Raw genomic sequence first — 13,060 nt, forward strand, 5'->3', positions numbered from 1 at the left:
ACACAGTTGCATTTTGGGGCTGTTTTTATACACTGCACCTGATTACCACCTGCTCAGGATAAGTGGTAAATACCGAATTGTTATTACCGAATTTAGTCAAATTCGGTAATACCAATTTTTCCTACATCGCATTTTGGGGTTTTTACTGAATCGTTATTTCCGATTCGGTATTCATTGTTTCGGTGTTCTCCGATCGGTAAATAAGGAATCTGTAATTATTTACTGATTCGTTATTACCGATGCCATTCGGTAATACGCACATCTCACATGGCTAAATACCGGTCGGTAAAGCCGAAATCTACAGATTTTTGGCTTTACCGACCGGTATTTGGCCACCTACATATGGCCCCATGTCTCCTAGGAAGTTGAAGATTTCCTCTCTAACGTGTACTTGCCTGTACCTATCTCAAGTACACTTTTCTAATTATTTTGAAAAAGAGCAATCCTGACATCGAATTATGTCAAATTCAAGAGTTAATCCTGTCACACCTTCACTTAATTTTATACAGTATTATAGATCATGCGAATTCATATATGAATTATTGGCGTGTTATCATACTATAATAGAGCAAATATTATATTAAATGCTACATGTGTTTATAAATTATCAATGTGCACTCAAATATATGAATACATGAAATGCAGTGGAGTTGAACATAAGCAGAAAATTAAATGCAATGATTACGTCATACCTGCATAGCCCTTGTCAGACTCCTGTAATGGCAAGGGAACACTTTCCCCCTTTCAACGTTTAAGTGCCATTACACAAAAACTAAAAATGTAACATTTTCATGGGGTTTGTTGTCCAAATCATTGTTTTTCTGGTATCTGTCACAGTAACCAGATGTTGGACACATAGTAAAACATAAAGTTGTTAAAAGTTTTCAAAAGTGTAATTCTTATAAGAAAACAATAATTAAGACATGATTCAATACAGTAGTTTTCAAGTGAAATATATTTCCATTCTCTTTGAAAAGATTTTTTTTTAGATACACAGTTTAGGTTAATCACAACATTCACAAAAAGTCTGTTTTTCTTATATGACTAGTGTGTGTAGCTTTTGGTTCTACTTGCTCCTGACAATCTGATGTCATCAGGAACATGTCATCTTATATACAGATATTTCTGTTATATGAGTTGTTCATTGTCGTTGGTGTTCATCCTGTATACTGAGTGTGGAGAGCTTTGCGTCTGCCTCCTCGATGAACCCTTCATCCAGAGATTCACAATCTCCGGTGTACGATTGCGGCAATTCTCCATTGGGCAGGTACACGTGAAGCTCTGTTTTGGATTTCCTGAACTGTGGCCAAGCACGCAGCTCAGCAGTGGACCGAGGTGACATGCACACCACACCGCATACACAAAGGGTTTCTACCACTGGGCGGTGGGAGTATTGCATCACATCTGGCCTTAGTTGTACATGCCTCTGGGCACCGTTGAGGCGTTTGCTTCTGAGAAGTCCTGATCTGCAAGTGGCTGGTCTGAAGACTGGCCGGATGGGACTGGAGAGCTGGAGATAGGCCCGTCGCTCTTCTGTTGTGCCTGGTCTTACCTCTCGCCTCTCACCTTGCGCTGACACTAAGGGCCGGCATCCATTTAGAGCAGTCCTGCAAATGGCTGCCGGCAGAACAGGAGGATCTCCTGGGAGGCGGCCCTTTTGGTTTTTCATCAAATCCTCCAGTACATAACGCCTGCCTTTGCCAGATGTGATCCTGCATCTGCAAACAAAGAACAATCCCAACGAAACAACAATCAATACCACTGAAATGCATTATACCCGCTCATACTCACAAGACTTGATACAGTTAGCCAGACTTTCTTCAATGATATGTCCAGATGATGCAATGCAAAATATCTGCAGATGTCCCAGCAGTGCCTATGCATAGTGCAATTTACCATATTATCTGGTAGTCAACTAAACAGCGAGACACCATGGACGAATGACTACGGATACCTAAACGCTCTTCAAGGGAGGAAGAGATGAATATGGGTACAGAACGCTTTATGGGAAATTGCCTCTTTGTAAATAATTGCTTCTTTGCATCAAAAAGAATCAATAGACTTGAACGAAATGTACTAAACAGTGCTTCACAATCTTGATGTTCTGTTTGATTGCCTTAGCTTGCCAAAAAATATTTAATAAATGTACCTGGAGTATTTGAATATTTAGACTGGTCTAACATAGCAACAGATAGATGTGTACCTGGAGTATTTTGATTTTCAGACTCTCTAACATAGCAGCAGACAGATGTGTACCCAAAGGAGACGAGTCTGGCAAAAAAAAATCTCAAGTCCTTAGCTAACACTTTCATAGTCGCCTATCTTTTCTGGGCCACCAACAGTTTGTCAACGCCTTTATCAAACTAACTACTAATTATACTTTAAGATCTATTTGTTTGTGAAAATGAAACACACTTGGCAGGTCAGAGATGTCTAAATGACGCTGCAAAATTCCAGAGTGGTTTAGCGGACGTCGCAGGGTGGATGACAGCCAAATGTCTCCAGCTCCATGCCAGCAAGTCTGAGGTCCTGCTGGTTGGGAAAGACCGGGAGCTGTGGAGTGAACAGTGGTGGCCCTCCACCCTGGGCCATGCACCCACCCCTAAACAGGTGGTGAAGAACCTTGGGGTCTGGGTGGACTCGACCTTGAGTTTTCCAGCCCAGACTAAAAAGGTAGCGGCGACATGTTTTGGCATTCTGTGCAGGCTTAAACCCCCTGCTGGGTTTCTTTGATCCTTCCAGCCAACAGGTGATTGTCCAGGCATCCGTGCTGTCAAGATTGGACTATGCCAGCTCGCTATATCTGGGGGGCAACAAGACGAAGATTGTGAGACTGCAGAGAGTCCAAAATGTGGCCATCAGAACTCTTCTAGGCCTGCCTCGCCGCTGCTCCACCTCCACTGCCATTCATCAGCTTCACTGGCTGCCAGTGGCAAAACGGGTGGAGTTTAAGTCTCTCGGTTTTGTGTTTAGGATCTTAAATTCCCCAGCTCCTGGCATTCTGGCTGACTTGCTCTCCACCTACGCCCCTTCCCGTCGCCTTCGTTCAGCAGGTCAACACCTTGCAGTTGTTTCTCGGGTTAAGAGGGCCAGCGCCGGTGGACGATCTTTTCGCGTTCTAGCAGCTAAGCTGTGGAATGCCCTGCCTGTCTACAACTGGAGTATGGACAACGACCTGACATTCCGGAGGGCCCTGGAAACTTATCTTTTCCCAACCCTCTAGGTTTGGTAGTCTCTCGGGCTTTTCCTTCTGCTTGTTTTGATGGAATCTTTGCTGTAAGTTGCCTCTTTGCTCTAGCGCCGGGACGCCCCTTTGCCTGGGCAACTGTTGCGCTTTATAAATCAGCCTAACCTAACCTAACTATCGGCGGCGGCTTCCCTGCAATGGCGGAGGAGTTAAACCCTACTTGCTCAGAGCCAGCAGCTGTAAAATAAAACAATATTTTATTATCTGCATGTCTGTTTGCCCGTCCGTCTTAGACCGGCCAAACAGATATGCGCAGTTAGGTTTCTTCAACCCAGCTGTATTGGAGTGTTGGAGAAATAGCACAGACTTCCTGTGACTGAGCGAGCATTAAACCACCCTGCTCAGGCCAATGCTCACACTGCTCTCATAGCATGAGAGCAGCCTGGGAATTGCCCAGGGAGTCTCTGATGCTGCCCCATTGTCTGCTGGGACCAGGAAGTAGAGGAATAGCAAGGCGCGAGGTGGCAGCTTCAGGTAAGTCTTTATTATTATTTTTATCCCCCCCGCGTTCCTCCTCCTGCACTCCCCTGCACTCTCTCCACCTGGCTACCACTTCTTGCTTGTGTCGGCCGCTACTGGTCACTATGTAATGTAGGGCAAATTGCGTGGGAATGCAGTTGAAAGGACATGACAACAGCAAAATAACCAAGGCAAATTCTGTCATGACAAGGGAGAAAGAATAGAAGTTGCTTCAAAAGTTAGCTTTCCAAAAAATGTTGTGATGCCAAAGATCTTAAAATGTCAGATGCAAGTAGCAACCTGCACATAAACAATCATTTAAAAAAATGCAGTTTTGCAACCTCTATGTGTGCTGCATTAAGCGGCACACATAGAAGTTACAAAACGACATTTTAAGATTGTTTATGTGCAGGAAGGGCGACTTTAGTGCACATAAACAAGCTTCCTCTCAACGCAGACACACTTGCACTATTGTGCAAGGGTGCCTGCATTGGCGCTAGGCTGCTAAGTTTAGCGCCAGCGCAGGGGGAAACGCAGGGCTGCACCATGTTCTTGTAAATATGGTGCAACCCTGCGTTTCTGAAGTGGCGGCGTGCGGTGTTAAGCCATAAAGGCTAACACCTCACTCTGCCACTTCATTGTAAATATGCACCTCTGTTTCCTCCGCACGTATTTCTTTATCTGAATTTGGTGGTTAAAATGTATTATATTTAGCTGTGTGTATAAAAATTAAGTACTGATCTTTTGTAAGATGAAAGAACTGATTAGACCAATAGGGTTAATAAGTGTTATTACTATCTCTGCTGAGTCCTGATTTTCTAACCTATACCACCTCTTTGAGTCTTGGACTGCTGTTCTGTGCTATCTTGAGGGAAAATTTCTAAAGGGGTGTATTTGGTGCTTAGTTTTGAGTCAAATAGTAAGGTGGCCTCCGGCACCAGGGGCCATATCATGTGAAATGAGCACTACAAGTGCTAATGTACACACAGGACAGAATCACATAAAGTGGGCACTGGAGGCATTACTTTAAGACACGGTCTCTGACATAATTTTGGACAGACTGGTGTCCTAAATACTTGAGGAACTGGAGCTATAGACCGTGGTAAATGGTTGATTGTGAAAAGAATTTTAAAGACATTTGCTGCTTTTGGCTGGGAATATAGAAGCATGTTGACATATCTAAACTAAACAACTGAACATAACAACTGTGATACAACACAATAAAAGCACATTGCTCTAATAGAGCACAAAAATTCAGCTACACAAAAAACAACACAACACATCACAACCAAAATAAAATGGCACGCAAAAAATGTGCACAAACATTCTCGTCACACATTTCCACCTCCATAATCGTTTCATAATACGATGATAAAGGGTATTTTGGACTTAACTTACAGCCAAAAACGTGAAATAGCGCCAGTCAGAAATGTTTTGTGATGCGGTCCCAGGGGTGTCACAATTGGAGCCCAGTAAACCATTGGTTGTCCTAGAACCCCCTCAAACTAGTTTGTCATTTTTCCTCTCTCATATGATATACACCAATTTTATAGCATACCCACAAAACGAAACATCTCTGTTCGCTTCCATAATGGGGGCTATTAACAAACTCATTAGCACTACTTTTATACCTTTCAAAAAAGGAAAGCTGATTTCCCCCCACCTTGGTTCAAAGCCATAACCTGCACCTTACAGACAAACCTCGAAAACATGCACCGAACAGCCGAACTATGGTATAAACTTATAATTGATTTCTAAAAGAGTGTGAACGTAAAACGATTTGGGTCTAGCCAAAGCATCTGCAAACAATCCGTATTATAATGTACAAGCCACTAACTAGGGTGAAAAAGGCGTCTCTGTTTCTTGTTGTCCTATTATGGTCTACTGAGATTTTGCTGTAACTTTTAGGAAAATCGAATGACATCCCTCAAAAGTTGTTTCTTAATTGAAAACATGAATGTTCCGGAGGTTTTTCCAGGACATTTTGACACTGCAGTCATTTATTTAATATGACTCTGTGTACATTGTTAAACCTTTATTATAAAAAAAGAAAACGACTTTCTAAACGCTCCTATCCTGCTCTAGAGACCAATGAGCCATGAATATACCGCCATCCAGTGCAAAACCCAATAAAAGTTTATAAAAGTTCAAAATAAAATATTTTACTGTGTTGCAACATTTATGTTGTACTTACTATCGCCACACCTTTGTAGGGTGGGTGGTCTTTCTTTTGATCCTATGTAGGAATTGTTTCCATTGCATGTTTGATAACCACCGATGTGTGGTTACCATGTTATGGTATGCAGCGCTTAGCAATGTGATGAAGAAGTGTGAGGTTTTTCAGCAAGCTGGCCGCTTATAACAGCTCTGCGGGTCCCTTTACGGTGTAGATTATGCTCATATGCCACTCAGCTAGTTACTGCATTGGGATGGTCAATCTCCATTCTACTCCGAGCACCAATACAATGGCGTGTCTACACCCATGGTTATTACTCTCCTGCTATGACCTTGTTGTTTATTGAGGTATTGCCTCTATCATGGTGACACCTTGTACTGCTCACAAGTATGTTTTTTTGTTTGTTCTACCTGCTTCTGTTTGCCCGACCATTTGTAAAGCGCTCAGATACCCTTAGGGTCATCTTCACGCTACATAAAACTTTGTAAATAAATACATTAAATTAAATATCCTGTTTAAAGTTCATGGTCCTGAGCAGGCATGGGTCGGAGGGAGAAATGTTGGAGATCTGCTGGGATAGACTTTGTCAATATCATCCCATTTCTGACTGTCATTGTGAGATGTTAAGAAGCGGCCACATTTAAGAGGCCTGTTCAGACCTACAGTGATGGACTAAATGAAAGCCCTCTGCTGACCAGTGGCATGTGGCAGATGACCTCAGTTACTCAAAGACAGTTCAATGTTCGGTGATGGGTGGCTTACTGATGTGGACTAGTACACTACGGTGCGATGGATATGACCCATAGCAGTTTTGTCTTATGTGAGTGTAAAAGAGTCAAGCATTATAGGGGAATTATTATGTAGCCTGAATTAACTACAATCGGCTGCCCCGCCCCTCGGTGTTACTTACTACCCCCAAGAGGCATTAAAGCACTTTACGCCGGGTGCTCTGCACATGATTTCCAACAACTAATGCGCATTAAAACAGGTGAATTTACAAGGATCAAGCTTGTTTGTGATGATCGCTAATCACATTGCATGAAAAACAGTTCAATAAAGTAAAAGGTTTAGGTCTTAGTCAAATAATAATTGGTACTGGTTAAGTCTCATCAAATGTGAATGTTTTGACCACAAATTGTAACAAATGCGGATGTTCTTCCTCAGGTAGAGGGGCACAATTATTCCTCAGCGATTCGCATCCAATACAAAATGAAGCACGAAATACCAACATCTACTGTGATGAAATCACATTTTCTGACTTTGAAGTTCGGTATGTTCTATGGTATCTGATAACCTTTAAACGCTTCAAGCAATTCTGAATCTGAGCTGTAGAAAGTACTCTTTCTATAAAACCCTGTATTAGCCAGCTTCCTCTGGGGTGTAGGGTAGCCCTTTTTTTCTTTTAACTAGAGGGTGCAGAGTTCACTGCAGCTTACAATATATAAATAGACTGATGATCCACATAGGAGATATGATATGTTGTGATGTATGTTCTAAACTCAGGGACTCTGTTTTGCGCAGGTCTGGAAATAAAAGAGGCTCCATAAATCCCATAGTTGCACAGTGCCTGAAACTCAAAAAACAAGCGTTAAAGACAAATGAATTCTTTATTTTCCTTCTCTCCCAAATAGACACTTTGCTTCTCCAGACTGTAGAAGTATTCAGGGCCTCTAAGGCCCTCAAACGATTAATTGAAAATACTCTATGCAAAAACATTGGTGGTTGTTCTGTTCTCAACTGGGAGGGAAACGAGAAGGTGGTGGTGAGAGGGTCTCCTTCAAACCAACCATCAGCGGGGAGGAGCATTAGGGGAAGAAAGGACAGAGGGGGACTGGGCTCCTAAAATCGCACGAGTCGGCACACACAGGCAGAGTGAAATCGTGCTGGAAAAGCGGACCAGGAAGGGGAAAAGGACCCTGCTGGACAATTGACAGGAGAAGTTTGTTGATGGGGTGAGTGTGGACGTACTGGTTTTGGGAAACCTGATTGTGCTGCAGTGACTAGGGTTCAACTGTGACTTCATACAGGGGTGTGTGGTGGGACTCTCGTGCGAAGACGATGAAACCATATTTTTCTCACTTGCAGTTTATTCTTTTTGTTCACAAATTCCCTTCATTTTTCATATTATGCCACCTGGACTGTGAAAGTAGTTTAAGTATCCACACCTTGAGGAAGATAAAGAAATAACAATTTGTTTGATTTATTAAATTGTTTACAGGGGTTTGTATAATCCGCATTGCTTAAGTGAATTGCTTCTAGATAGAGAGATAGAAGGGAGAGGTGGGCTAGGCATCGAGGGAAGGACCAGCTATTAGACGTGGTATCTTTTAAGCTGTTTCCTGAAGGGGAGACAGTTGTTGGTGGTGGGCAGGTGTTAAGGGAGGCTGATCCACATTGGGGACCCTGTTACTGAGAATTGTCTACTACCTATGGATTTACACTTTGACATGTGTAGATGGTTTTCATTGTTAGATTGTAAGTCTCTGAAAGGAGTGTATTATTTTCATTTCTTTTGACGGTATGAGGGAGCAGACCCTTGGAGGCATTTGAACCTCAGACGTGGGTCTTCGAGTTGACCATGTCTGTATCTGGTAGCCAATGGAGGTTTCTTCAGTGTATGGTGCTGTGTTGTTTCTTTCTGATTACATAACCAAGGCAAACACCGGCTTTCTGGACTTTTTGGAGTCTGTTAAGTTGCTAGACTGGCAGGCCGATGTATTGACAACCCTAGTAGTCGAGGCAGGAGTTAACGAGGTAGCCCACTAATGCAACATGGTGGGTTTGGATATAAAGTGGAGAGTTTCATGAGTAGCTTGAGTTGGTAAAATACTAAAGACGACACATCTGATGATGGGTTGAGGCTGAGATTGGTGTCCCAGTAGAAGCAAGGTAATGATTGGGGCTAGAACTGAGAGGCAGTGGGAGGACTGCAGTGTAGGAGGTGGTGTAGACCAGACAACAGGGGATGTGATGAAGTTGGAGGTCTCCAGTGCATGGATGGCAGTAGTGCCCCGGCAATGGCCTTTGATGTAAGATAGGGTGATTGTCGCAGTTTTCAGGTTGAGGCTGTAGAATGTATGAATTCTTTAGAGGAGGGGAAGGTTGAAGGATTTGATGGCGGGATGGATTTCTTTGGTGATGTAGTAAGTCTGTGTATTATAGCTAAGCTGCCTACTCTTGAGGTCTCCTGAAGTGTATGTTGGTTCACTTCTGAGTGACAAGATGCTCGAAGGTATTTTATGAGCATTCGGTGAACCATATTTCAGTGATGGAGACAAAGTTGGGAGCTTTGCCTAATACTATGTTGTGAAGGTCTTGTGAATGTTTGGTGGTAGACCTAGCATTGATGAGGCAACACTGTGCAGGTACCCTTGTCAGGTGGGGGATTGCATTAGCACAGCCAGAAGAGAAACTAATATTGAGAATATCTAGTCTTTGCATTGATTCTGTTAAGGTCTTATTTAAAGAAAGGGATGTCTTATCCAGCTTGAAAGCGGTGCAGGTAAGAATTGGATAAAATGATGACGTATGTACTTATGTAATGCATTATTTCGACTTTTCTGGTATTGCTAAGTGCTGTTATCATCACCCTATTTAAATCTACTGAATTTACTAATATTAGACAAACAATAGACTGTATTGTTTGTGGGTGAATTGGAACGCCGGACCTGCAGATCATACCGAAAATCAGCAGCGAATGTTAACTCACAAAACATCCCTGCTTGTATAAGCCCTTCTGATGAGCATTGAAAACTGCAAAATACTGGTGCCAAGACTTTTCATGGCAGAATCGCATGAAAGTAAATGTAAAGCAGAATTGTGAATAAATATGGTCTACAAGTATAATAACATCCTGGGGTTACATGAGTGACTCCATGGCGGCTCTTAGGGCAACAGACCAGTGAGTAGCATGGTGGAAAACCAGAGTAAAGGCAGAACATAAGGAGGACCCGGTTGTCATGACGTGACACTAAGCATCTTCAATTATTTACTGTATCCCATTGACACACATGATTCTTTTGTTTACTGCTTCCATTTTCCCTCAGTTTTCTGGGGACACCCTTCACCACCGCATGGGTGCCTCTGTTGTCTCTGCAGATTTCTTCAGAACAAGTCTTAGGGTGGGTCGGGCTGTGTGTGGGCCAGGGTGAGTCATAACTGGTCATATTGATGGGCATGGGGTGTCCACGTCTGGGGTTGACTCTCCCTTATTTGCTGACTGCCACATCCAGTAGGACATGAACAGCACAACTTTAACTCTGCCATGTACGACGCGCTCAACTGGAATGTATCTGGTCAAGCTAAGGCCTCTTGGAGTAGAGTACAAGAAGCCTACAGCATCTTTTATCACATATGCCGAGGTAGGAGCATGGCAGGAGAGTATTTCCACCCATATCAAGGACTCAAAGTGGTTTCTAGATGGTCGACCAAGCAAACACCCACTTTATTGAGCACAATTGGTATCACATTGGTGGTCACAGTGAGGTCTGTGTGGAATGTATTTTAATTTGATACTTGAAACTCGGGCGTGTGTTTCAAACATACCAGGGCAAAAATACAGCGGCGCTTATGCACGGCATGAATCAAGGTTGGAGGGATAGACTCCATTTGCATGTACTTACAATAGTTACCAAGAGAAGGTGTGAATGAATGGACGAGTGTGGGAGGGGTGTAGCGCTACACAGCAATCTATACTGGCACCCACACTGAAGTAAGGCACCGTTTTCAAATGTAGATTTATTGGTGGGCAAGAGATCACAATTGAAGTTAAAAAATGAAGCTAGTACATTGAGTTTGGTGGGTAAAAGCACCTGCTGTAGGGATCTGTGTCGAACCTGTGAGATGCTTGTTCAACTTCAGTCTGGTCACTCCGCCTTGGATCCCTACTAAGATGATAAAATTGTTACAGATGCTTTGTTGATGACACTTGTCATTAGAGTATTGTGGACTTTCACTTGTGTGAGTGTACGTACCATAGGTATAACGATCCTTGGTAATGGTAAATGTCTGTAGCACTTGAATAACCAAAGTCAAGGAATGGCCTTAAGTTTATCAAACACTCAAGGGTTGGTAAAGCTCAACAACTCACTCGTGAGCGTCTCAAGGTGCTGGGGGGAGGAGGGGAGCAGATCTGTCTACTTGTTGGGGTAATTCAATGAGCCAGGTTTATGAACATTGGAAGGATGAAAGTCTGAGTCCGAACTGCTGCGTTTGAAAACCTATGCATAAGGCTCTAGCTAAGACTAAACCCTCAGAGAGCTGTTGCCCTGTAGTGTCCCTGAAGCAACAGAAGAATGATTCTCGTCTCCTCCTACCAGCCTACCCGATTACCTGCGACAGATGGGATCTTTTTGTCACAAACACCATGGGGGAAGATACTGTCTTTTGAAATAGTCGAACCAAAAACTAATTTGGAACGTTTTTTTTTCAAGTCCCCGCAGATAGCAGAGAAACAAAAGGAGAGGACAGTGTTGGCCGGTAAGTATACTAATATGTTAAACAACTAAAACTGAGACTCAAAGCTCTTTAAACCATTTTAAGTGTATTTCGATATAGTTCTATAAAAGAAAATTGTATTTCACTGTTGGCAGATTTGAGCAGTCGTCCTCTTAGAACTAGGCCAAAGTTGTTGCAATATGGCACCCTCACCCTATCCAACGTGGCATCAAGCATAGCCTTGTAAATAAAGAAGCCATCGACCTTCTCACCTGAAGACGGTGTTCCTGTGTGGAAAGCCCAGTCTCCCGGTCGGGTGACCCCCAGACATACTTCCGTTTATGAGGGGCAAGGCGCTTGGGTCCCTTGTTTCTGTACTGCGTGGGGCACTTGGGAAATCGGGGTGCAAGCGGGCGGGCCTCGCTCCCCTCTTCAGCTCCGACATGTCCGGGTCCTCCTAGCAGGCTGCGCCTCTGCTCGGCCGGTTCCGGAGCCCAGCAGCCGGTGTAGGTTTTCTATCGCGCCATTGTTCGATTGTAAGCGTTTGCCGGCTGGATTGGTTCAAGCCTTTCCTTTTAGTTAAAGCATCAAGTGACGTCTAAATAATTCAGCCATTGAACCCGATAAAATATGAATAACAAGAGTCTCAGGTTAGACTCCTATTACCCTGTGAAGCCCAAGAGATGTGAAAGGTTGTTAACGGTGAATGCTTTTGGTACGAGTATTTTCATTTTGTATAGCGCTTAACACTCTTTTCGAGGCGCCAAGGTTCATTATCAGATGAGATGGGTATCGTGCTACATCGTGCGGAAGGGCCTAGTTGGAAAGATATTGTATTTGCAGTGTGTCCTATGTGGGATCATTGCGGTGTCATGCTTGAGTGACCAAAATGGCCTCTCGTCCTGCCTCGGGTCAGGGCGCTTAAAGTGTAGTGGCGGGAAAGGAGCATAAAATGGAGCACATAGGGTTTACATCAGTCAGCTGCTAAGAGGTACTTTGCAGGTCCGGACTGAGGTTATTTTTACATACATATTTTTTGAGTGTGACAGACAGCCATTAACACATATGCTCATTGCAGAAGTCAAAGGGAGCCGTTCTGTATATACTTGAAAGGGACTAAAGACAGCAAGCATTGGAAAAGCCAATAGGTCTCACATAACAACCCAATTGGCTTTGCAAATTATTTTTAGCCATTATAAGAGAGAGTCCATTATTCATCTGCTTTGTTGTTGCCCTCAATTCTTACCTGTGCGGCGCACTTTATTGAAGCTGTTGTTTTTAAAGCATGGTATTATCACAAAATAAAATGATGGACATAGTGTTAAAACTTTTCAAACACTCATCCCCAGTCACAGATATGGGTTTAACCAATCGGTTTTTTGCTTGCCACGTCACCCCAGTTTGAGCCCAGCCATTTGCAAATCAGCCTTGACCCTGTTTCTCATGGGAACAGACCAGCCTGAACTGGAAAAAAGCATCTAGGCAGGCCGGGCTCCAGAAACTGTTATTCCCGTGGGCCACGAGTGCATCTGGGTGGGCCACTGCGGGCCCAATGTATCACTTCTTGTGGTAGCCTACAAGCCCTAGAGTACATCATATCTACTTGCAAATAGTCACCATGATACAACGGATGGATTCTGTGTGTGTACAGAGCATGTGGAGAGTTATTTGAAAGTAAGAGCAATGTCTGGACCTAGTGCAAACCCTCAAATTCCAACAGGCAAGACCCAATTATCTACTTT

At 43.4% G+C, this 13,060-nt stretch overlaps 1 protein-coding gene across 1 annotated transcript; it reads right to left on the reverse strand.

Annotated features, from left to right (window-relative positions):
* Nucleotides 1-1,141: 1,141 nt before the first annotated feature.
* On the reverse strand, nt 1,142-11,763 carry LOC144824764 (uncharacterized). Its single transcript, XM_078683774.1, has 2 exons — nt 11,591-11,763; nt 1,142-1,718 (listed from the first exon to the last, which is right to left on the reverse strand). Exons 1-2 carry the CDS (start codon nt 11,761-11,763, stop codon nt 1,142-1,144), a joined length of 750 nt encoding a protein of 249 aa, XP_078539900.1.
* Nucleotides 11,764-13,060: the final 1,297 nt, after the last annotated feature.

The sequence above is a fragment of the Lissotriton helveticus genome, chromosome 3_1 (genome assembly GCF_964261635.1).
Source record: "Lissotriton helveticus chromosome 3_1, aLisHel1.1, whole genome shotgun sequence".
NCBI lineage: Eukaryota > Metazoa > Chordata > Amphibia > Caudata > Salamandridae > Lissotriton > Lissotriton helveticus.

Excerpts from the sequence above, each read along its gene's own strand:
- LOC144824764 (XM_078683774.1), bottom strand. The coding sequence starts at position 11,763 with ATGTCGGAGCTGAAGAGGGGAGCGAGGCCCGCCCGCTTGCACCCCGAT. Across the intron at positions 1,719-11,590 it reads CACAGGAACACCGTCTTCAG|ATGCAGGATCACATCTGGCA; the intron begins GTGAGAAGGTCG and ends CTTTGTTTGCAG.